This window comes from Solanum pennellii, chromosome 4, assembly GCF_001406875.1.
Source record: "Solanum pennellii chromosome 4, SPENNV200".
NCBI lineage: Eukaryota > Viridiplantae > Streptophyta > Magnoliopsida > Solanales > Solanaceae > Solanum > Solanum pennellii.
The window spans coordinates 21,355,038-21,381,839 of NC_028640.1; the positions used below are offsets into that span (position 1 = coordinate 21,355,038).

Genomic DNA, 26,802 nt, shown 5'->3' on the forward strand with positions numbered 1-26,802 from the left:
TTTAATTGAAAATTACAATACATAACAAAACAATTTAAACACAAGTTGACAACACAATACAAAACATAACAATTTTAATGATTACAACAATAATTTAGAAATTCGATAGGTCGTTTTTGAGATTTAACGAAATTTGAAAAAATAGTGTATGATACAAAGAATTGTTGCAGTTGTGAATGCGGTTTTACTTGTTGATTTTTTCTTTTTCAATTATCATAGTTGTTCTTTAGAAATTTAGAGAAAAATAGAATTTTATATTAAATAAGGTATTTCAAAAAACTAAAATTTAATATTACACAAACCCACTTCTCATTATTTAAGATTAAAAATAATCCCTCTAACCATAGATAATAATAACATCTGGACCATCGGTCTCTACTTATTAGCCCACATACCAATGGATTTGGAATCAATTCCAATAAACTATATACAAGTCATTTAAATACAACCCAATAAACACATGTATACAAAAGTCGTAATGCACATATCTTTTAGAGTACAACATACAAATCTCCAGTATCCTTAGAAGGTAAATATGAAAGTAATAATTACAAATGGTTCTCTCATGGAAGCTACATCCAAACTATGTTGGAACGTGTCACGACCAAGACTGTCGTGATTTGCACCACACTTACCCTTCTATAGGAGAATAATTAGTAAAACCCAAACAAATTGTCTATTTATGAACATTAAGAAATTTAAAGATACAAAAGTAGGTTTAAATGACAATAAAATTGTGTCACCATAAAATCCAAGGTTTTCACAAACACTAACCAAACTAATGCGAAAGAACAACCCCTAGAACCTAAAAGTCATTATACCAAAACTCTACTAACAATAAGTCTAAGCACAAGGGTACAATCCCAAAACTAAACAACACCTTAGATAAATAGTCTGAGTCCAAAAAGAGTTTACTTAAACAAGAAATATCCATGGCAGCCTCAAAGAATTGACTCACCCTTGAATCCAGTCACGCTCAATTGACCAAGTTAAGGTCCATAACTAGTCATCTGAAGATGCCCTAAACTCAACAAAGAATACGTAAGCGCAGTATCAGTGCTCAAGCATAGTGTACTGGTAGGATCACACGACTATCCCACTATGTTCAACATACATAAGTCAACACAACATAAGAATAAGATTCATACACCGAACATATACAATATCATCATCAATTATGAACAATGTACAATTTACCCATTCTCAAATGCCACAATTATATCAAGTAGTTGGTCCTCTTTTGGAACCCAACCCCAAACTTTTAAAATATCGAAACATCATATATGATCCCAATTAGTTATGCCGATCAAGGTTCATTAGGATAGATCATTCATGAAATGAGTATACTTCTTTATAAATCTTTTTTTCATATTCAAGGTTTTCACATTCACTTAGGGTTCTAGACTCATCAAGAAGGGTCATCATTCTTAGCTCTATTGGTTCAAGACATTCTAGAATACCTCTTTTGTCATCAACTTAGGTCTACCGATCCTAGACTATCATTCATTCATTCTCAAGACAAGGGTGCCTAATCCTACTAAGTCAACATATTACATTCAATGTAACTTTCATGTATCAAGTAGGGACAACTAGGTCTACCTAATCAAGACACCATATCAACATGTAAAGACTCTTCATTGTCAATTGTTGACACCCCATTTTGACCCTCCACGGTATAAATTAGTTCTCGAGCTTCTTAAATTTTCCAAACAATTTAAAATAATTAGTTTTATAAATTTTAAAAATATATATATGAAGTTTGCGTTATTTTGAATAGTTTTGTCATTTCTTATAACTTTTAGATAATATATATATATCTTACATAATTATGTATATAATTAGTATATTTTATGATTATTCAAAAACCATCTCAAAAATATTTTAATTTTAGTGAGTATTCTATTAAACTAATTTAGTTTAAAATTATGGTTATATTTTGAATCACTATTTTACAATTAAAATAATTATATTACTAAAATAAAGAAGCTCGTTGATTAATTAATACAAATTCGTTTTATTTATGGTTTAGCAGAATTTATTATCCTAACTCAATTTGGCTATTTATTAAATTAACCCATCTTAAATTTCCAATTCAATTTTGGGCCATTCTTGCAGCAAATTCTCTTTTAATATCCAGCCCAATTCCAATCCAATTCAATTTCTTCAGGCCCACTTCAGCCCTAGAATTCCCAGCCCAATTCTTCCAGCAACCCAACTCTCATTCCAGCCCAACTACACCTAAGTCGACCCGGCCCCTTTTTCCTTCCTCTTCACAGCCCCCTCCCGTCTCCCTCACGCGCAGGAAATTCCAGCAAACGACTTCCCCATCACCCAGACGCGATAAGAGAATGAAGCAACGAGCACTACCATATCGTACAACTCCAACAAGAAAAGCATCTTCCGCAGGCCAGGTGTCTCAATCTCGCGGGCTCACTCCTCCTTGTTTGAGGATCGAAGGGTTGCGATTTTGATTCCGTTAGAGGGCTGTACGATGACACCTTTCATCCTTATCTCTTTGCAGGATTTCGAATTCAAATGGGGGGGAAGAATCTCGAATTTGCCCCAGCTCTTTTCATGATTTCCCCCCGCTCTCCATCCGTCAAATGGCTATATATATCGCCATTTCCTCACTGTTTGAGAGGTTGGGTTTTGTGGCTATTATCTCACTGTTACAAAAAATACAAACAATCACAAAGAATTGAAGAAAGTGAGGCACTAGTTCGGGGTAGTTTACACACTAGAGGTTGAAGGAAACCTATAGAAATCGAATTTGGAAGTGAAAGTTTAGGCCCCAAACGTCGGAACCGGCTTCATTTCAGTCGTGGAAATTCGTCTCCTTTGCTCGCCAAGTCTTTTTCGCTGCTCTAAAACAGGTAACCCCCCGCTTTGTACGATTTTCTCTTTGTTTTTTTGTGTGTTTTGAAATGGTTTCTTTCGGTGCTTTAGTGATTTGTATGGCTGCTGCCAGTTAAGAAGCTGGAATGTAGGTGTTGTTTGAAGTATAGTCTTCTCTTGTTTCGATCATCTCGTCTGAAGCTTGTTCATGATTTTCGCCTCACTGGAGTTGTTCATTTAGTCTTGATTGAACTTGTAGGCAGCATAATGTGTTATTTTGATCGATATACACACTGGTTCTTTTGGTCATATTTGGTTGCGAAGGTATATGCTCGGACGAGTTCTCGTCTTGTTCGTCGGATAACCTTTGTATTTGCTTGCCTCGAGTATATTGTAGTAAGGTTTAATGGAGTTGTATCTGTAGCCTCTCTTCGCTTGAACCTTTTCTAAGCTTTTGTTCGAGTATGTGGTTCAAGAATATAGTTATTTTATTTTTATTTCAAAAAATCGTTACTCTTCTCGTATAGTCCGTCTCTTTAGTCATCATGAATGAATGTTTTCGTTTTGTATTCGATGTTAAGCCATTGCTCTCTTGTTTATGTTAGATATGAGCCAACGTTAGTTATTTGAAATTTTTCTGGAAATCTATAGTTTAAGAGGCTGGTTTCACTCTGTAGTGGCCTTTGTAGCTGGCTGCCTTAATCCAAAGTCCTATAGCGAGTTAAATGAATTGTCTTCTTGCCTAGTTTGCTTGATATTTGGATTGCAACGTGATCAAAATTCGTCCGTGTCTTGTGTAACTGTTTCCTTAGGAGTAACTTTAGTTTTGTTCTTAATGATTGTGTGTTGCCTCATATGGTGAACTCTCTCTTAAAATTTAAGTGAGGGATGTTCAAGTTTCCGAAGCATAAATAAATAGTCAGTATCAAGCAGCGTGGGGTATTTCAATTGCATTTTGTTACCTGTCTCCTGCTATGTCCTATCTTGTCATTTCCAAGCTTTAAGAAATTATTTCTTCTTCATGAGATTGAATGAATGCAGTTTAGTTGTTCTGATAATATTTTCAGATCATAGCAAGTGTTGCTTAGAGTTTTATGATCAGTATTTGACAAATACCAAATTAGTAGTATGATCTTTGATGAGTGCAGCTAGTTTGTTACCACTATATTGGTGCATGGTGGTTACAATTTAAGACCGTTTTGGTCTTTACATACATATATGTCTTAGGGCCCGTTTGGATGGGCTTAATAAAAGCAGCTTTAAAAAAGTACTTTTGAAAGTGCTGAAACTTATTTTTAAAATAAGCAGTTATGTGTTTGGATGAAAGTGCTGAAGTTGCTATGCCAAACGTTAAAAGGGAAAAATGGAAAAAAGAGATGTTAGGGTTATGTTGTAATTTGGAGATTGTATAAAAATATTAAGGGCAAAAAGATAAAAATGTGGTCAACTTAAAACAGCTTATAAGCTAAAAAAAGAAAAGCACCTCTACCTCAGCTTTTAACTTTTGGCTTAAAATAAGTTTTTTTAAACTTAAAATAAGTTATTTTGAGTATTGCCAAACAGCTAAATAAGTTATTTTGCAAGTGTCTGAATAACTCTTCGTATGTTCATATATGCTTTCTCTTGTTAATTCATTCATTCAATCCCATTTTTATTTTTATTTTTTTTGTTTTTGTTTTTCTTTCTCTATCTAATGTTTTGCTTCGTTTTTTTTTCTTGTATGAACCCCTCCGAGTCCATAATGGATTCTTCTCATTGCATCCCAAGTCAAAGCCATGAAGGCTCGAGTCTCTCCCGTCTTCGAGTCAATCGAATTGCTGTTATGGAGCAAAGAAAAATCAAAGCAGTGGCTGTAAAAAATAATTTGCAGGTGTTGAAGAAGCTGTATACCAGCTATATACATCTGTTATACACTAATATACAGGTTGAAATGTGCGCAGGAGGTGAAATTCGAAACCTGGGTTGATAGCAGTGAAAATAAGCTGCTGAAAAGGGACTTTCAGCCTTCAAAAGTAGAAAAATAGGCTGATATACAGCCTGTATACACTGATATACAGACGCGATATATAATGAATATGTGTAAAAAATGTGAATTGCAGGTTAACATACATGGATGCCTATTTTAATTAAAATACAGGATTAGGCAACGAATACGGACATAGGGTACAGCCCGTATACATTTGTATACATTTTTGGGCAACGATATACCATGGTTAAACAGGTTAAAAAATGATACAGGTACAAATACGCAGAGTAATGTGGGAGATACAGGGTGAATAAGCGATAAACGCGTATTTGAACAAATGCAGGGCTCAAAAGATCCAAAATGGATCGGATATACACCGTATACAGCAGTATACATCTCGTGTATACTTCTTAGTTCTTTCGAGGAAATGGGCCACAGCCCTTCAGCTAAATTTTAACAGGCCCAAAGGCCAATGTTTTGTTTTTGCAGGATTTTTAAATTGTTAAAAAGGGCCCAATTTAAATGATTTAGTTTAGGACAGGTGGACCAAAGCCCAATGGGATGAATTTGGGCAATCAAGCGCAAGTTCAAATGTTTCTCCTCTTCATTTATTATTTGTTTGAATATTTTGGTAGAATCTTAATAATCCCACAAAGGGCAGCCACTTCTTTTATTTTAAATTTTACTATTATGTTTACTTACATAGTTGGTTTTTATTGACTTTTGTCAAAGTTTAGGTTAATCCCGTTAGAAATTCCCTCTAATTATTCTCCTTTAGAAATAAAAAAAATAGAATAAGTATATCAAAACGATTTCTTACTAAGTTAAAAAATTTAAAAAACGTATATTAAGGTCATTTTAGTCAAATCGCCGGTCAACCGCAAGTTAGCGGGCATCCCGAGGGCCTAACACCTTCTCGGGATGTACATTGAACTTCGAACCTTGTCTTTTCAATCGATTTTTATCTGTTTTTAAATCTTTTGAAAATTTAAAATTTTTTCTTGATTTTATCAAAAATCAAGTGGCGACTCCGTAATTTGGAAAGTCAATTTTTCTTAAATAATAAGATTAATTGATTTTTCTAAACCTAGTCAGTCATCTTCACCATTTTTAAAATAATAGTATTTTTTTAAAAATAAAACAGAAATGGCGACTCTGCTGGGGATTAATTAAGTTCTAACCATAGGATATGACTATTTGATTATTTGTTTTGACTGTTAAAATATTATTTGTGCCGAATGTGTTTAATTTTTCATAAACTGTTGCATTTCATGGCATATTCCCGCCAAACGGCAAATAGTATGCATTTGGAAAACGAAAGTTACGTGGCTTACCACGGCTTTCTTCAGAAATACCCAAGAATTCGTTTGGGAGTATCAAACAAATAGTTGGAATGCGGTCATCCGACGTTGTTTGGTAGCTCCACCCTGATGTTTGTCCGACTCGGGTAACCGTCAATTTGAAAACAATTCTAGTAAATCTAGGATAGAGCTAAACCAAATCCCGAAAATAGCGCATTTGCCTAAGATGACCCAATACCCATGGCGTGTTGGGCCCATTAGAAGACCACTTTGAGTCCAAAACGGCCCACGGCCTAAATGGACGTTCATATTTATGTGTTTAAATTTGAAGGATGTATACGTTGTTTGAGAAAATCATTGTCTCATGGGGTAAGGATTAGATTATAGTTTATATAAGTTAAAGAAAGAGTTTCACAAACTACTAGCTTATTCGAAGATGTTGGCACCCGGAGATGACAACAAGTCAAGAAAGAAGAAGGCTCTTTCGCGGAGACATAGTTTAGGGTCGTACCCCTGCGTGTGACTTATTATTTTGTATACATTTCCCCTATTATGTATCCCCATTAAGTTTTATTCATGAAATTTGTATAAATTTGAGTTTTGGGGCAATGAAATATTTCAAATGACGTATAAATCCCTCAAATCGCTAGGTCTACCCTTGGCATAAAAGGGTCACATATCTGTTTAGAACGCGTAATATTTGTTTATGTGTTATAACTGCTTATGTGAATATGTTGTTTTATCTAGAGATATTCTAGCTCACTCTTCTTCAAATACTTTTAGAACCCCTAAGCACAAATATCAAGTTACTGTCAAAAGCGCGTCCAAATATTCTTCGAGTCTTTAGTTTCAAAAAAAAAAAAAAGGAAAATTTGAACTTCATTTTTCTTTAGTACTACTCTCATATCAGAAAAAGATTCATCATTTCAAATCAAAAGAATTTTGAGAAATTTTATCTTTTTCGACTCTTACAAGGAAATTAGAGTTACATCTCAATCAAAAATCAAAGTATGGTAATGAAAGATACCGTCAACTTTGTCTCGACTCAATTCGACATTTTCTAATCCCAAAGTTAGGTAGACAAATTCCTGTCTGTTTAACCATTTCTCTATATTAATTTCTCTATATTTGTGAGCCAGTTTATCTCCGAATAAAGCAACTCTTATGTGTTTACACCTATATGTGATATCTTGTATTATTTACCACCTCCGAGCACTAACACATTTGTCTTTTGAGTTTTTTCATTTGTCAGGTATTTAAAACTGATATGTGTTGGTAAGTTGGTTGATCATCTGTATTGCACAAGGTCTAAGGCCCCTAAAGATTCTTTCTCCGATCAAAATTTGCAAAAAAGAAAAGACAATAATGGGGGATAACAATGATGAGATTGACATGAATGATGTTGTCGTGGCTCAACCCGCCGCCGCTGATAAAAATGAATTGATTATGCAGTTGATGCAACAGATTGCCGAAATGAGGGTCGAAATGCAAAGAATGCAACATTTGTCTAATCCAATTTCATCCTTCAACCCTCCAAGAGATGGAAGACCTCCACTCCACTTTCCTACCCCAAGCATGGAACAGGTTCAGAACCTTCTCTCTAACCCCACTCAAAATCCTCCAATCATTGACTTAACTACCCCCAATCCCCGTCACGCCACCACATCGTGTCAAGCACCACATCATCCTCAAAATACTAACCTTCAAATCCTCCATCCCCCTCAAAACCAAAATACGAACAGTGCTCAAACCTTCCCCCATCTTCAAAACCAAAATACTGATCCTCAGAATTTCCCCCAAAATTATCAAGCCACTCAAAATACACAGAATCCCTCCATTTTTCCACCCATACCTCAAAAGACTACTTTCCAAATCCCAACTTCAAATGAAACTTATGTCAACTGTTTCGAGCTTGATCACTATAAGGAACAGGAGAGAGAGTGGAGGTCAAAAGAAGAGGTAGTCAAGGTGAATATGAAAAAAAAGAAGAGATCAGAAAAGCCATGAAGGAGTTGCACTATATTTTCGAAGTCGATGGATTGAGCTATAAGGATTTATGCATCCATCCGAATCTCAACCTCCCAGAAGGGTTCAAAGTGCCAAAGTTTGTTACTTTTAATGGAACAGGAAATCCTCTAGCACGTCTGAAAGTTTATTGTGATCAACTCGTGGGAGTTGGCAAAAATGAAGCATTATTGATGCGTCTCTTCAGTCGAAGTCTAAGTAGAGAAGCTTTGGAGTGGCTTACATCACAAGAGCTGAAACAATGGGAAAGTTGGAATGCACTCGCAAAGAATTTCACGGAAAGATTTGGACATAACATAGAAGATGCCCTAGATCGCTAGTACTTGGAGAAGATCAAACAGAAGTCTACAGAAAAGTATCGAGAGTACGCTCTTCGTTGGAGAAAAGAGGCCGCAAGAGTTCAACCTCCCATGTCCGAACGTGAGATCACTGAAATGTTCATTCGTACTCAAAAGCCTGAGTACTATGAAAGAATGTTGTGTATGATGGGACAAAAATTTGTCGAGATTCTCAAAGTGGGAGAAGCTTTGGAAGATGGTTTCAAGACTGGAAAGCTCACCAAATTTACCGCATTGCGATCTAATGGAAAATCTACTAGAATTAGTGATATGGATAAATCAAAAGGAAAAGTGGAGGAGGTAAGTATGGTCACGGCTACCCGTATGAGGCCAGCTTCTCAAAGGGAATATCAAAACCATAATGTCAATCAGGAAAAATTTCCTCGCCCAAAATTTAGGAAGGCTCCTAAAGTATTTACACCATTAAGGGAATCTCAAACTCAACTTTATGAAAGGTTGAAAGCAATGGGTATGCTCTATCCTATAGAAGGAAGACCAGCCAATTCTTTGGGAAAATTTTAAAAAGCTGACCACAGATGTGCTTATCATTCAGGAGCCGTTGGACACGACACAGAGAATTGTTCAACTCTGAAGCACAAGATACAAAACATGATCAACAACAACTTGATCAATATTGAGGAAACCACCTGAATGGATGACATATTGGATGCTTAAGAGTGACTACAAGACATTTCTGAACTGAGTCATTTGAAGATATTCATCATCAAAGGTCGAGAAGAAGAATGCCCAACATTGGCCAAAATTCTGCATATGAAGTTTTGTTACCTTTCTTTTGAAAATGTGTTTAACCCTTTTTCCCCATGTTGTATCGCGCATTTCTTGTTTGAACTACGTTTCACCTGATTTTTCAAGAATGAGATACGTAGGCGGCCTATGTCGGCCTCGGTCGTTTCTTTATCAAAACTTCCTATTTTGGTTAATCCTTGAGAGGGGAACTACGTTTGACCTGATTCCTGCTCCAATGAGATACGTAGGCGCCACAACGGCTCGGTCATATACCCAGTAAGATTTCCATTTCTCTTTATAATTGAAACTGGGACAGAATTTTTGAGAGGATCTCAAAAACTTATTTGAAGTTGGACTTCTTCAACAAGTCAAAATAGAAGACCAAAATTCTACGGAGTTAGCCTTGGGTGGATCTCAAAAATTACGATAATCTAGTTTACAACTGGGACAGAATTTTTGAGATGATCTCAAAAATTCCACAAATGTCATTTATTACTTATTGAGGTAAACTGGGACAAAATTTTGAGGAGGAGCCTCAAAATTCCAAAATGAGCAACCTCAGAATTAACAGAGCAAGTTACGAGAGTTCTTATATATTTTAGATCGGGACAACTTTTTGAGGAGGGTCCTCAAAAATTCCATCAAATATATCATATAAAGGGCGGGCGAGTGTGTAAGCCAACTGCAAGAAGGAGCATGGAGATAAGACCAACACAAATCAGTCTTTCAAACTAAGAATTTTTCTTTGGATGTAGGAACATTGAAGTAACAAAAATGGCTATAGAAAGCTGTCAAGAATGACAAAGGGCGTCACTTGCACCCATCGTGGACTCACATCAACAAAACCTAGAAAATCTTTCATCTCATTTTATCTCAATTTCTTTATATTGCCCGGAGTGATTTATAAACAAGTTTCTTTTTATCTTGCAGGAATATTAAAGCCAAACAATAATAGATTCTTTCAAAGTTGCAAGAAGCAAAGTGCGGGAGGATCGCTAGTTATGAGTCATGATCAAAGATTATAGTTAGACTCATCATAGCCTAATCTGGATAGGCCAAATGACTCAATCTAGTTCCTCAACTTTACTTTAATTCTTTACTTCATCATCGATACTAATGTTTGGTGTCGAGCTTTGCAGGTGATAGTATTGATAAAGTCAAAATTATATATGAAATCGACGTCAAAATTTGAAGATGATCAAAGTGACAATAACTTAGAAGTGTTGCAAGGGAATTACCGAGTCCATCACATCAGAAAGATGATGGTGACCATAATATCTCCTTGACGGTCAAATTATCGAATTGTTATAAGTTTTCGATAACGATTAAAATGACTGCAACAAACTCAAATTCTGCTGAGTTTGTCAAGGAAGACGAGAGTGTCTTTAATTTTCCTTGTGAATGAATTAAGTCATTCACCTTGATAATTCTTTCTTTTAAAGAACAGAATCATAGTCGCGACGTGCATCAACGTCAATTTAGTTTTTTAGTATGTTTGTCGCGTAGCTATTTCGGCGTACTTTGTTTCTTGAATATGTCAGAGTCATAATTCTAATTTGTTGGGTATCCACCCCATAAGTGGATTATGTGTTTTGATTGGCCAATCAAAGACTTTAACATATAGTTTGTTGGGCGATCCACCCCATAAGTGGTCTGTATATATGCTTTTCCATTTCAGGTTTCTATTTTTAAATCAGATGGAGTATTATCGAGCCATCCACCTCGTTACAGTTGGACTATTATCGAGCCATCCACCTCGTTACAGTTGGAATATTATCGAGCCATCCACCTCGTTACAGTTGGAATATTATCGAGCATCCACCTCATTACAGTTGGACTATTATCGAGCTATCCTCCTCGTTACAGTTGGAATATTATTGAGCCATCCACCTTGTTACACTTGGAATATTATCGAGCATCCACNTGGAACATTATCGAGCCATCCACCTCGTTACAGTTAGAACATTATCGAGCCATCCACCTCGTTACAGTTGGAACATTATCGAGCATCCACCTTGTTACCGCTGGAATATTATCGAGTCATCCACCTCGTTACAGTTGGACTATTATCGAGCATCCACCTCGTTACAGTTGGAATATTATCGAGCCATCCACCTCGTTACAGTTGGAATATTATCGAGCATCCACCTCGTTACAGATGGAACATTATCGAGCATCCACCTTGCTACAGTTGGACTATTATCGAGCTATCCACCTCGTTACAGTTGGAATATTATCGAGTCATCCACCTCGTTACAGTTGGACTATTATCGAGCATCCACCTCGTTACAATTGGATAATTATTGAGCTAGCTAGCTCGTTACAGAGAACTCCAAAGAGGAGAAAACTATCCCCAAAATCAGTAATTATACTGAGAACAGGAAGCATTTATATCACTTATGTCAAAGACTTGGGAATATGAATTTTTTATTTCAATCCAGTTCCAACAATATGAAATTTACAAAGAGCGTCTAGCCATATTCAAAGGTGAATCAAATAGGAATCTCAAGGAAGAGTTTACGATTTCCGTAAAGGACGCTATTTGCATTACATTATAAAACAAGATAGTTATTGTCAATCAAGACAATGCATTACGAAATAGGGGATAGTTATTTTATTATTATTATTATTATCGATCAAGGCGAGATGTTATCTGAAAATCATCTTGCCGTTATCATCAACAGAGACGATATGAATATTCATGCATTGCGAGATAAAAATCATGCATCGCGGAAAATCATGCATCGCGAGTCAACAATTATGCGCGACGAGAAGATCTCATGCCTCGTCAAATTTATACATCGCGAGAAGATTTCATACCTCGCTGAAATTTAGACATTGCGAGAAGGGTTCATACCTCGCCGAAATTTATGCATCACGAGAAGAATCCATGCCTCATTGAAATTTGCACATCGCGAGAAGATTTCATACCTCGCCGAAATTTATGCATTGCGAGAAGATCTCATACCTCGTAGGAATTTACGTATCGTGGGAAGATATTCATGCCCCGCAAGAGGACATACACGGATAAAGAAAGGGAAATCGTGTATCCCAAGAGGGATATTTATTCATTGGCCTCAACGACATTCTTTCATTTTATAAAAGTAAACATCAAGAAGAGCATCGAAGATGACATCAAAAGAAATACCGACATCGCATCAGCATTTATTTATTTATTTCGACATCAAGTATAGAGTACATTGTTATATTGCAAAACACAAGTCATAAGCTTTATTTGCTGTACGTCAGACCGATCGAGTCGACGTCGAATATTGAGGAGAACAATGAAGTGTCGACATGGTAAAAAGACACTGTCTCTCATCCTGATTGCATTTTTAAGCTGACGAGTTTTTATCTCAATCTTTGTCGAGAGCATCCAAGAGGATGAATTCTCAAACCAAACCACAGGTGCGGACGACATCAACAAGGATGCAGCACAACGTGGAATTTTTCCTTAGCAGCGAACTGGGACACAGTCTAAAGAGGAATGTCAAACTCTTAGGACACGAGCAGAGGAGCGACTTCCACCACTATCAAACCACACCCCTATCTTAAGGCATGTGGGTACTTCTTTAGGTCTGTCAGCTTAAGTCTCGCATCCGGAAATTTTGATTTATTGGAAGCAACTTTCCAATCTGAGTGATGATACACCAAGAGTTTTGAAAGTTATGTCCGTGTAAGTTCTTACCTATGGTGTGAAGAGCTCCACATTCATGGCTGAGAGGTTACAAGCCTCCTTTTCATACTCGTTTAATTGGTCACTTGTCCAAAGCCGAAGGTTATCTAGCATAATAGATCTCTTTTTTAACCGATCGAGTCGAACTACACACAGCCTGATTCCTGAAGGTTTAAGGATATGTAGGCGGATTCAATGTTGAAAACTCGGCTGTATTCCAACATTCGCTCTCGAATTTTATTCTCGAGTATTTCGATACCTTCATAATTCGGTATCGAGGTGGCTTTTGATTTTTTTTTTTAAAATCGTGCGTTAAATCAAACTTATCGAACTACAAGTGGCCTGAATTCTCATATAGCCTGAGATATGTAGGAAACCCGTTTCAAGGGTTCGGCCATAATTCCTGAACCCTTTGCCAAATCCTTCCCTTAAGGATGAATGGGGTTGGTCAAAATTGGTTTGGTCAATTTCATTTTCCTCGAATTGCTTGCATCAACCCAAGAAAAATGAGGGACAGTTGTTGACACCCAATTTCGACCCTCCACGGTATAAATTAGTTCTCGAGCTTCTTAAATTTTCCAAACAATTTAAAATAATTAGTTTTATAAATTTTTAAAAAATATATATGAAGTTTGCGTTATTTTGAATAGTTTTGTCATTTCTTATAACTTTTAGATAATATATATATCTTACATTATTATGTATATAATTAGTATATTTTATTATTATTCAAAAACCATCTCAAAAATATTTTAATTTTAGTGAGTATTCTATTAAACTAATTTAGTTTAAAATTATGGTTATATTTTGAATCACTATTTTACAATTAAAATAATTATATTACTAAAATAAAGAAGCTCGTTGATTAATTAATACAAATTCGTTTTATTTAAGGTTTAGCCGAATTTATTATCCTAACTCAATTTGGCTATTTATTAAATTAACCCATCTTAAATTTCCAGTTCAATTTTGGGCCATTCTTGCAGCAAATTCTCTTTTAATATCCAGCCCAATTCCAATCCAATTCAATTTCTTCAGGCCCACTTCAGCCCTAGAATTCCCAGCCCAATTCTTCCAGCAACCCAACTCTCATTCCAGCCCAACTACACCTAAGTCGACCCGGCCCCTTTTTCCTTCCTCTTCACAGCCCCCTCCCGTCTCCCTCACGCGCAGGAAATTCCAGCAAACGACTTCCCCATCACCCAGACGCGATAAGAGAATGAAGCAACGAGCACTACCATATCGTACAACTCCAACAAGAAAAGCATCTTCCGCAGGCGCAATCAAGCGCAAGTTCAAATATTTCTCCTCTTCATTTATTATTTGTTTGAATATTTTGGTAGAATCTTAATAATCCCACAAAGGGCAGCCACTTCTTTTATTTTAAATTTTACTATTATGTTTACTTACATAGTTGGTTTTTATTGACTTTTGTCAAAGTTAGGTTATTCCCGTTAGAAATTCCCTCTAATTATTTTCCTTTAGAAATAAATAAAAAATGGAATAAGTATATCAAAACGATTTCTTACTAAGTTAAAAAATTAAAAAAACGTATATTAAGGTCATTTTAGTCAAATCGCCGGTCAACCGCAAGTTAGTGGGCATCTCGAGGACCTAACACCTTCTCGGGATGTACATTGAACTTCGAACCTTGTCTTTTCAATCGATTTTTATCTGTTTTTAAATCTTTTGAAAATTTAAAATTTTTTCTTGATTTTATCAAAAATCAAGTGGCGACTCCGTAATTTGGAAAGTCGATTTTTCTTAAATAATAAGATTAATTGATTTTTCGAAACCTAGTCAGTCATCTTCACCATTTTTAAAATAATAGTATTTTTTAAAAAATAAAACATCTATAATATCACACATCAACATTTAGAGGACTCATGCCTTTCATAACAATTAACTCGCATTATACAAGTTCACATTCACATTACATTCGCATTATACAATATCATATATATATCATATAATCCTTCATTTTATACGTTCGTATATGCCATAACTTCATTATATAAGGTAACATTGACTTCACAATATAGCTTCATATATATCATAACATGAAACTACTACAATTCATATAATAATGCCTACAATGCAATGATTACAATAAGAACAAGAAGTAAACACTGCCACCATAAGTGGACCATACCACACATTAGCAGTTTCATATCAATTCTACATTATAAAGGGAATCAGGTCAACTTACCCTCTTCCAATAGCCAAGATCGTCATTACTTAACATCTCAAACAATTCATAATATAATAGCATAATTTACAATAGAAATCAACTATGCAACTGATTATAATCATAATTCCATCTACATTATATCGTAAGCAATAAACCCAATTTATAAGCCAAATTTAGGAATTTTTTCAAGATCAAGGTTTCATGGATATTTTCACTGTGAAACATCAATTTAACATCAATAATTCACATCTAATGATTTGAAATCATTTCATGCAAGAACCCTTGAGTTAGAGTGAAAATTTGAATTTTTAATAAACTTTGAAATCACTTTGAAATTGTCTCTAAGGTGATAGCTAACATTAGATAAATAAATCACATACCTTACTAGATGAAATCCCAAGAGAATTGAAGAAAGAATTCATTGGAATCCGTAGCCCTAGCTCCGATTTTATCTTGAACTTTCATGGAGATATAGAGAGAACTCTCTTAGGAGAAAGGGCTTTGATTTTAGGAAAAGTGAATAATGAATTCTAATTAGGGGTTTAACTGTTTTATCACTCTTAAAATACTTAAATAAACATAAAATCACCGACCCTACCCTTTAAAATACTTGGGGTGAATTAACCATTTCACCCCCAAGTTGGCTGAACCACCTGCAGAATTGCAGGTCCATTTGACGCCCACCAGATGAGGGACCGTGACTTGGACCACGCCCCGTCAATGGGGTCCTTGATTTCGGTCAGAGGCTCAAAAAGATGCATGCATGATTGACACTAAAGACTGACTGGCCTTCAATGCATTGATGGTCCATTATTTGGAGTCGTCAATCATGTTGCCTGGCAACTTCTTCGCTAAAAGATGGGGTCCTACTCAAGTGCCCCTTGTGGGTCCTTGGGTAGTCATACCCAGAATTTAAACCCCTAAACTCGATATTCTACAAATATGAGTCATCCCCACATGACTTAGACGTCAAAAAACACACTAACTTCAGCCAAAACACATAAGAGCACATTAGCACATAAAAGACTAGTCTCCGAACGTTTTGGTCGTTCCTTGACGTTTGACCTCAAATACAACCAAACTTACCTATAAACTCAGTTTAACATTATATCAACAACTTTTCAACTAATAAAACACATGTGAAGATCTATTTTATTTTCGGGCTCTTACAGTTCTTGGCGAAATCCTTAGTTCTTTAGAAAATGCTTGAAACCCTTCCTTTTCTCCTCTTGAAACTTGCTCAAAAATACCCAAGTGTTTTGGAATGTCAAAAATAAACGTAGTGTCTAATTAGACCCATAACATGGATGATAAAAATTTGGTCAAGTCTAGTGGGGGTAAGTAAAATATCATATTACCCTTCCCTCAAAGGGATCAAATGCCTTAACTAGAGAGGCTTCATAACTGTTTACTCCCAGCTCCAAATTCAGCAAACTTCACCTTGTTGTAAAAGGAACACTAGAACCTCATTTTTATAACTTGTGGGTCACCTATTTCATTATGTGGTGAAATATATGGTCCTTTGAAGTTGACCCAAAACTAAAAAGTGATGGGTAACTTGTATGAATCTTTATTTAGCTCTTTTCAAGTCCGAGGTGTTATGGATATGCAGACTAATGTACTGAAACATCAAAAATTCAAAGAACGACCCTACCTTTTATGGAAAATAAGGACGGGTTGTAGAACTTTTTATAGATGATCGACTATCCATGCTAAGTACTTCAGAACTTAGGCGACCTAGCTTGTACGAATGATTTTAGGAGTCGTATTCTCTTCTATGAACCACAAAATGGTCCATAGAGTTGAACTTTTGAAATTCAAGATTTACTTCTTGTCTTATACAAACCCATTCACAGTCCTTTGATGGTCGTATTTCTTGAGAATGACATCCCTATTTGAGCTCAGGTAGTTTTAAATCAGGGACTTTTGGTCTTTCTTACTCCTTTAATTCCTAAAATACATTCTTTTGGCCTATTCTATGTGGGAATAAAGAATTTTTAATAGCATAAAACTTGTATTCTCTCATTAGTAATTAACCTAAAATCAATTTTTTTTTCTCAAGTCTTCTCGCTTAAGAAAGCTAGGGTTCAAAGATTCAAGCCTTCATTGAAGAATTCAAGCTAGGATATCTATCTCAGGTATGCGGAAACTTCATTAATGGTTCCTCTTAATCCATTGAGTCCCAAAGAAATGTTTTCTCAAATTATGAATTTTCCAAAATTAAGGTACACAAGATCTTCAAGGATTTTTATTGTATTATCATGTAAAAGAAGAGACTTATAGTAATCCAAAGGATTTTTATTGTATTATCATTTAAAGTATCTTTTTTCATTATGTTGAGTTATCATGATTTATGAGCTACTTAAAATTTAATTTGATTATCAGTATTGTGCAGTACTAGTTAGTATTATTTCTAGATTCTAGATTTGTGGATGTTTCCATTTATCGGGATTTTGGAAACTTTAGTAGTCATTCCTTTGTATTAGAACTACCTTCTACCATAGAATTAGTGTTTATAGATTTTAGCTAGTGGATCTACCTTAGCTCAGACATCATAATTCGTATTTTGGAAATAGGATATTCCTTTTTAGTGGTGGGATCAGATCACTGAACTCTATTTAGTAGTTAACATGGTTCATCTTTGTTTTCGAATCTCACAAATTAGACTTCAGATTTTGCAATGATCATGTAATTTAGATATTTCAATTTAATTTTACTCAATTTTCATAATTATATACTTATTCTTGAATCAACATGTTGTTTTTATATAGATATATCATGTTTAGATTTCATGTTTTATGCATTTCTCTTTATTCATTATAACACACATATACTTTTCTGCCTATATTAATTATTTGATAATGTAAATTCTAACACTTATAAGAAGGCATGTGGTAAGTCTTACTCCAAATGGCTATCAACATTATCTTGGTAGTTCCTCTTGATCTGAGAATGTCCCTACATGATTTTTTCGGTAAATACTTTCACTTTAGACATCTTAGAGTTTTATATGAGCTTGTCCTAGCAACTCATGTAGTAGAGACTTTCAGATAGACAATTTTGATACCTCCATATATGTGTACTAAGTTATGTTTTCTCTTTGACTTGATAGACCATTTCAGACTTTATTCTGCATTCATTATTTTTAGTCTTTGGTTTCTATCTTACTATCATGCCATGCCATGAGGTTAGTTTGAGATCACTTGTTACTCTAAGCACTATGCGAGTCTCGGGGCATGACAATGAATTTCTACAAGAAAGAGTATTAAATAGAAATCACTCACTTTTACCATAATGGGAAACCAAGTAGCATAATTTCATGCCAAACTTTCTTCAATAGAGGACCAGAACTCGAATCAATTCCTTCCAACATCTTATAGTTAAGAGAATCTTCAATTTGACAAGCACCAAATATCTAGCTAGCGTTAGGACAAAAGACATCAAAGCTGATTCTTTTGTAAGTTAAAATTTTAAGGTATATAGTTAGCACCAAAAAGTTGTATAATTTATTAGGCCTTTCTTATCTTCGGTGATAGTATCACTAATTAATTCCTAATTTGTGTTGTATTAATCCCCTCTTAGGGTAATAAATTTTAAAACATACACATGTATTGTCTTTTTAATTCTAAAGACACTGATAGATAGTAATGTTCAGAAAAGAAAAGACTAGTGTTTTAATGAAACAAAACAATGAAAAAGGACATCTTACAAATTTTAGAGAAACACAATGAATTGGTAAAAGAGGAAGGGAGGAGAAAGAGGAGGTTGAAGTATGTCAATACAAGCTACAAGTTAAATATTTTGAAAAAAAACCACAAAGTATATCATCAAAATCATGATGCAAATAGATTAGGTTATCAAATTTGTTTGAATAATTTCATCAACGCATGAATACTACATACACTAGTACACTAAAATTGACTAGAGAAAATTGGGATGAAAGTCTTGCATGTCAAATAACAAATAGAATGAGTAGAAAAAGTAATTTTCAAATTTAGTAGCCAAATAAAAGTTTCTACCTTTTCGATAGACTGTTTGCTTAAAAATAATACATTTTTATGAAAGAAGATTTTGATTTTTTTTTTCAAATAAGCTAAAATTTAAATAATCAAATAATGAGACTTTCAAATTTAGTCTATCAATATAAGAGACAACAACAATAATATATCTCATCGTCTTGAGAATATTACAATTGTCACTAAAAAGAGAACATGTCATTCTTCAAACATTTTAATTTATCTAAGATTTAAGATACCCAAAAAAGATATTAAGCAACTAAAACATTATAATTTTTAGTCAGAGCAACCTAATGTTGCTTTAATTTTTAAAATTGTAGAGCTCAAAAGGTTATGAACAGAAGTCACTGCACTCTTTTGTTGCTTCAAGGAGATTGAAGCGTTGTTGGCATGACAAATCAATATTTGAAAAGTCATTGTCAAAATTGAACCATTTTGTGCATTTTTAGTAATGTATGTGTCCAAATTGTGGCGACCATCGGGACATATGATGAATCCTGAAGGCAAAATGGAAACTTTGTTGACATCACTTCCTTTAAAAATTGAATTGACTGTTGACAAATCAATGGGTGCATAGATTAAAAATGCTCCCAATTCATCAATGGCGGACTCTTGAAGAATCAACATTTTTTTCTCTTCTGGAACATAAGGCTGCATTTACATTACAATTATTATTAAAAAAATTACTGTAAGCAGTAAAAAATTACATATGTATATTTTTTCCCTTTACAACAAAATTTTCTTTCATTAATCTCATCTAACATTGTATTATAAAGAAATGTTATTTTCTACATCCTTTTGGAAACCAATGAATAACAAATTTTATAGTTAATTCTTATCTTTTTATATAGTGGAATATACTAATAATAATTAGATTGAAAAAAATATTGAAAGAAAAGAAAGTGGAATAATTAATCTAGGAATTGCCTTTCATGTAATATTCAAAGATTAAATCGTAAAGTGAAAAAAAATTGCAAGTTATACATTGTGGTGTTATTACATGCCAAAGGAATATGAATATCCATTTTTTTGCCAAGAAATAGTGAAATACCATTTTCTTTATAGATTAAGAAAATAAAAACAAATTATAAACAATTAAAGATGAGAAATACCTGAATGATTGTAATATTGTTTCCTGGAACACATCCTGTTTCTATTCTTGCTAATTCAGTGACAGTATTTTCACCAGCCAAAACATCCCACTAATAATAAAAAAAAGTCAAAATCTAAATTCAATAATAAACGAAACAATAATTTTATAGTAAAAATATTAGCTTATGAGATGAGCATTGTAAGATCACACAGTAAAAATAAAAATAAAAAAAGTTATGTGAAATTAATGTCAAGAGATAAACACGTAGACAACAACATGAGAGCGCAAAAATAAGTAGAATAGTTAAAATCAGGACTTTGACTTAATGGTTCGGAAGATTCTTAATACATAACACATTATACATTTGAAATTACGAGTTCAGATTTTCATACTTATTGTTGCTTTTCCTGGTTTAACACGAAAATCTATAGTGGATCTACAAGTTTACTAAGTTTTGCGTCGATTGGTTAAAAAACAAATTTTACTAGGATTAATAACTCTAAAAAATTTTACAGACGTTTGGAGCATTGTATTAAAAATTTAATGTACAATAAAAGGATACGTAGAAGAAGACGACTATATAACAACATTTCTGTATAATATCTATGTTTTACGTAGAAGACGACGACTATATAACAACATTTCTGTATAAGATCTATGTTTTCTTTAGAACCTACATGTATATTAAGGTTGTTATATTATATGATATTTCTAACGACATTTCAGCGTGAACATCAAAAAAAATATTTGAACAAATCACTCTACTATCAAGATTATAAAACATACCTGACACCTTGAGTTATTATCTTTGAGGAAATTAAAAACATTTCGGCATGAAAGAGGAAGCCAGAGGGAAGTAGCAGCAGTGATAATGAAGCCTTTTTGTTGTGTAATGTCTTCATTTTTTCTTATAGAAACTCTATCTTCACTTTTAAATTTTGACGAAGTTGGAAAATCTAATTTTTCAGTCATGCTTAGGATTTCACAAAACCTCTTCACCATCCTTAGAGATATTTGCATTACATTTTCGAGGATTTCTGGATCATTGAGCACTGCAAATAAAAAAAAATAACAAAATTAACAAATATATATAACTTATCATTTTAGACTGTAAATGGCGTCACAAAAGTCATTTTTAGAGAATATTTAACTACTTGAAAAAGTATTTATAAAAGATTATTTCAGATTGATCTTACTCATAATAAATTTATCAAAGTAGATGGTGTTTTGATGAAATCATCGAATTTTAATGGTGGTAATAATGTATAAGTGTCATTAAAGTGTTGATATAATGCTTAAGTTTATATGATTGTGAAGAGAAATGACTTCCCCCAAATTACAAAAAAAGTAATCATATTTTAGCCACTTTAAAGAAATATCATTTTCTTTAATCAAATCGATAAATTACTTATATTTTAAGAAAAATAAAATAAACTCGTGAGCCAAAACACACATCAAAATATAAAAGAGAAATTCAGAAGTAATGTCATGTACATTTAGGCAAAGAAAAGGAGATTAATTTATTGTTAAATCTTTTAATCAAATAGATTAGTTTCTTATTTCCTAGTTTTAAGGGTACATTGTTACTACTTCTAAGTTACGTGAAACATGTGACTTAGCATGTTAAAGTTAATTTATTTGATGGCTTGAGATAATGTAGAATGTGCATTGCCAAGGCTGGTCATTGTTTTTTGTTAGAGGAATTTTTCTACCTCCCCAGCTCTTTTGTGTTTATCTAGATTTTTTTCCAATTTTCTAATAGTTGTATACCCACATTTTTTTCTTTATCAAATTGGCCTTGAAGTCATAAATTTATTTTACAAAAATCCTTACGTTGTAATATAAATTAAAAAATATAAACTGGTAAACATATAAAGAAGGGTACATAAAATAGAACCTTGTTTTGGATCATGCCTAGAAAGACTTGTTGCACCCACTTCAACATTATATCTTTCGCACATTCTTTGAAGTGTAACAATCCATCTTTTAGCTCCATATGTTTGACGGTCAATCAATAAAGGCAAAAACATATTATGGACTGGAATTTTTTCATCTACTTGAACATGTTCAATCCAAGTAACCTACATAAGAAAAAATTATTCAAGAAATCAAATAAATATTTAGCTAGATCATTAGTAATACTAACGACATGAAAGTATGTTGGAAATAATAATTTTTCAGAAATGAGATATAAGGTGAAGATTTTTTTAAGACAACACATAGTGAAAGCTATTCATCCATTTTTTTAAAAAATTTGAACATCTTGACATGAACAACATAATATGGGTCAATGTTCAACATCGAACATAATGTGGATCAATGTTCTAACATCGGTAAATTAAGAGTAATACTTATAGGTCTAATGACTCTATTAACATATATTTTTAAAAATCGTTATTCAATCTAACATAATTCCAAATTATAACATGTAAGGCTGTTGATGGGATTGTACAAGCGTATACATATAGTAAAAAAACATTTCTAAATGAATAATGGGGACACTTTAAATAGCCCCCAACGTACATTCCAATATTTAGAGTGTTATCGACATTATTTGGAGTGTTGTCAACATAACATGACGATCCAAAATTGGATAAATCAAGAACAAATACAGATTTGGTTCTTATATTATATTAATAAAAAGGAACATTATGAGATAAGTATCGGTACATGTTAATTTTTTTCTAGATGATATGCTCAAAAATAAGTTACATGTACACACACACACACACACACAAATATATATATATATATATATATATATATATGTCATTAATTTGAACTGTGAAACAATCTCTCCCAATAATTATTGTGTAGAATTGTGCACAATAGACTTTTTGATACAGATACATATATATATAGATAGGAAAATTACGTACCCTACTTTCTCCATGTTCCAAATCTTGGATTGCACAACCAGAAGGAAATTTCCAAGCATGAGAAGTTTCACCACTTCGGATCTCTTTGATTAGATCATATGAAATATCCACCATAATCCATGTTTTTTCATCAAGTTTTCTAAAATAACGTATAAAGTAATAATCTCTAGCTTCAACTAGAGGAGATAGAATATGTAACTTTTCATACATCTGTTTTCAAGAACCAAGAAAAATGTTCATATTAAAGGAAGATTTTTGAATATATTTTTTAATATAAAAGAAACAAATAAAAAAATGATGTAATATGAATTTACCAATTGCATAGAGCCTCCTAAATCTCCCGAATCAAGTACTTCAACAGTCCTAGCTTTGGTGACAATGGTAGGAAACATGTTCATCCATTTGATCTGCATATAACAAATTAAATATTTTTAAGAATATGATTTATGATTAAACAAGAAAGACAATAATACTTCCAAAACAATTTAACTAACTAGGATCATATATAGCTAAGTAAACAAAGAATTCATCTAAATTGCAGCTTGAAACTCGTGTAATTAACTTAATTTTCTTTTAGTTAATCATAAAATCGCTATAAAAACTACTTATTGTAAATAGTTTTAACTCTATTTGAACTTATGATAGTCAGTATTTTGTGAGATAAAATCAAATTAAAATAGTCTATTTAAAAGACATAAATTTAAAATCAATCAAAACGACCATAGAATTCGAAAGTCATTGAAAATGGCTAACTTTAGAATATCATTAAGTGAAAAAAATTAGATTTTCGAAAAATCATGAAAACATGTTCAATCTTTAACTAGTTTCTCAAGTTTGAAATTTGTATGGTGTGTTTTCGCATGAAAAACAACTAGTTTTTACCAAATTCTAAAAACATTAGTTACTTTTAAAAACTATATCCAAAAAGTTGTTAGCAATTACAATTTTTTTCTTTTCAACACATGGGAGAGCTAAAATATAAAATGAAGTAATTAACCCTTTCATTATAACATTGGCACATTCTAAGAATATATATATCAATTTAAGAAAAAGTAGATAATATATACCAGTCATAAGGTATAACGTGAAAGTATCAACGACACTTACCGGATCAAGAAAATTTTGGATCAACTCAATTACATTCATTGGCACCACTCCATAAACCTTTGATGATTCAAATCGAGTTGTCGGTGATTCGCCAGGCTGATTTGGATTTGAAAATATTTCCTCATAATTCTCCCAATTAAATAAAAATTCATTACTAATTGATGATTTAATAGAAATTGGAATATCGAATTTTAAAAGTTCTGCCATTTCATTTAATGCTGCAATAAGTATCCCCAAAATAATTGATTTCTCCCTGTTATTATGATGAAATTCATAATTTTCTTGTGGCGATGGAGACATCAATGAGGATATATTATCACTTATTGAATGAGCTCTAGCATTATTGTTATTTGAACCCATCCTTCCAGGAACACTTGGAATGACATTTGATATGCTTTCGTGCTGCAAAATGAAAAAAAAAAAACTAAATAGCAATTCTTAATTAAGTCACTTATTACTATACTAAGTAATCATATAACATACTTATCATATATCATCAACATCATCATATTTCTGTAATCAAATTTACGTCATATTCTATACTACTAAATATATTTGCAAGTTATGTCAATGTAGAAATTTTTATGTTGTTCTTGTTAGGCCGTTATACTTTTTCATACCTAGTTTCCTTTTTGTGTTGTTAATTTGATATTAAAGTTTAATTAACTTTTAATTGATTTAACAGAAATATATTTAGTATGAAAAATGTTCACTATTTTCTACCATTTTGGTGTTATTCTTTTGTTATATTTTTAATACTATTATATCTAACAATTCAACGAATATATTATTGTAATGTTCACAATTACCATGTATCTTTAGCACATATAATTATTTATCTTTTTTTACTTTTTTTTTATGTTTATGCATATGTACATCGTGAAATTGATACTGATTTACTAGACATTGTAAGGATGACATATGCTGATCGTATTTTTGTATAACTCTTACAAGATGCTCACAATATTGGCGATCTTTTTGATATGTAATTATTTGATAAAGAGAATACAATTTCTCAAAGAGCAGGCATAAACTTTTAGGCATAAATATCTTTAATTATTACTCATCTGCTTGTTCAACCATTTGTATTAGTCTGGATTTAGTATAAATCTCCCATTTAATATTCAAAGATCTTCTTTATTTGTTAATGAGTCCGAAAAAAATTATTAGAGGAAGTAATTGTTGTATTAAATCACACATTCGAACAACGTAACAAAATTTGGAGAAACATTTTATGGCCTAACACAAAAGATTCACTAGCCACACCATGGAGTCTACCCAACTTTCAATTAGTAATTTATTTCTTAAGTATTTAAAATTTTTAATGGAAAACAAAACGATTCATTATTGTGTAAACATTAAGAACAATAATAATAATGATAATGTCGATGATAACAATTATAATAAAAAGCCATCAATTAGAATTAGAGCATTTATAGAAAAGACAATCTAATTAAAAATACCTCAACTGGAGTACTTTTGCTTTGAAATCGAACCACGTTCTGCTCGGTATAAGGTCCTATTTCTCTACTCAGTTTATTTTGCTGATTCTCATTTGGGTGTGAACGTGCACTGGAGGATCTTCATTTAAGAATACAAGAAAAGAACAACAGTTATTGACAAATTTTTTTAAAAAATAGACCTAAAAAAGAAAAGAATTAAGGACTTTATGCATCATAAAAGACATGATTGGTTGATAAGTATTGCTAGAGAACCTTTCATTCAAAAACATTTGACTTAATCCCATTGTTAATCGTATGGATCATGTTTTCCCTCTACATTGAGTCATCATCTTCGGTAGGGAGCATTTTACTAAAAAAAATTAGACTTTTTATTGAATTTATGAATAATTCGACCCCTAAAGTTGGAATTTTCGACACATATTTAGGGTATATGGGATTGAACTACTAATTTTTGTTATTCAAATCTTGATTAGTGGAACCCTAATGCGGGATTTTTTGATGTGATTCTTAATTAGTCGAGTTTAGAAAATAATATCGAGAACCAACCATTAGAAAGAAGTTACATTTTTTATTTAAAATGAGAAAGACATTTAACCTATAGAAACTAACGTCTTTATTGCTTAGACACTAACGAATAATCAAGAAGAAACAGATTAATTGATTAAAGGTGTATCAAAAGTACGTATCTTTAACTAAATATTAACGGGGCTATAAAAACAAAAGAAAAACGCAACATATGAAATGAAGAACAAGTTAACCTAAATTAATGAAAAAAAACACATATAGAAAATAAATTACTATATCACTAAATAGTTTTGATTTTACCACTCATCCCTCTGAAAAAATAACATTATCTATGTAACCAAACAAGACAAAACTATAAACATATATGAATGTACCAGTTTTTTTTTATTTTATAAATTAATAAACTTACGCTTCAACAGGTTGAGTTTGTTCCACTACGAGTCTCTGATATTGTCTCCGCTTTTCTAATCTTTGCTGGCACGTCCTTGAAGATTCTCCAACATGTTCATTCTCTGAATCTGTCATTTATTTTTTCTATTTTTCTGTTCAATAATACAAAACAAAAAAAAACAGTGTTAATCTATTTGATTTATGATTTATTGAATTAAATTATCTATGAAGATACTAAAATAGAACTAGG

At 32.8% G+C, this 26,802-nt stretch overlaps 1 protein-coding gene and 1 non-coding gene across 2 annotated transcripts; one reads left to right on the top strand and one right to left on the bottom strand.

The window, feature by feature from the left end:
* The first annotated feature begins 3,680 nt into the window (after positions 1 to 3,680).
* On the top strand, positions 3,681 to 3,815 carry LOC114077005. Its single transcript, XR_003578101.1, has one exon. It is a non-coding gene; the product is annotated as a small nucleolar RNA snoR137 (small nucleolar RNA).
* Positions 3,816 to 19,201: 15,386 nt separating this feature from the next.
* On the bottom strand, positions 19,202 to 25,828 carry LOC107016577 (homeobox-leucine zipper protein HDG11-like). The gene is made up of 8 exons (XM_027916101.1): positions 25,638 to 25,828; positions 24,175 to 24,576; positions 23,382 to 23,474; positions 23,068 to 23,277; positions 22,086 to 22,269; positions 20,975 to 21,240; positions 20,208 to 20,297; positions 19,202 to 19,746 (listed from the first exon to the last, which is right to left on the bottom strand). The coding sequence occupies exons 2-8, from the start codon at positions 24,532 to 24,534 to the stop codon at positions 19,372 to 19,374; spliced, it is 1,578 nt and encodes a 525-aa protein (XP_027771902.1). The 5' UTR covers positions 24,535 to 24,576; positions 25,638 to 25,828; the 3' UTR covers positions 19,202 to 19,371.
* Positions 25,829 to 26,802: the final 974 nt, after the last annotated feature.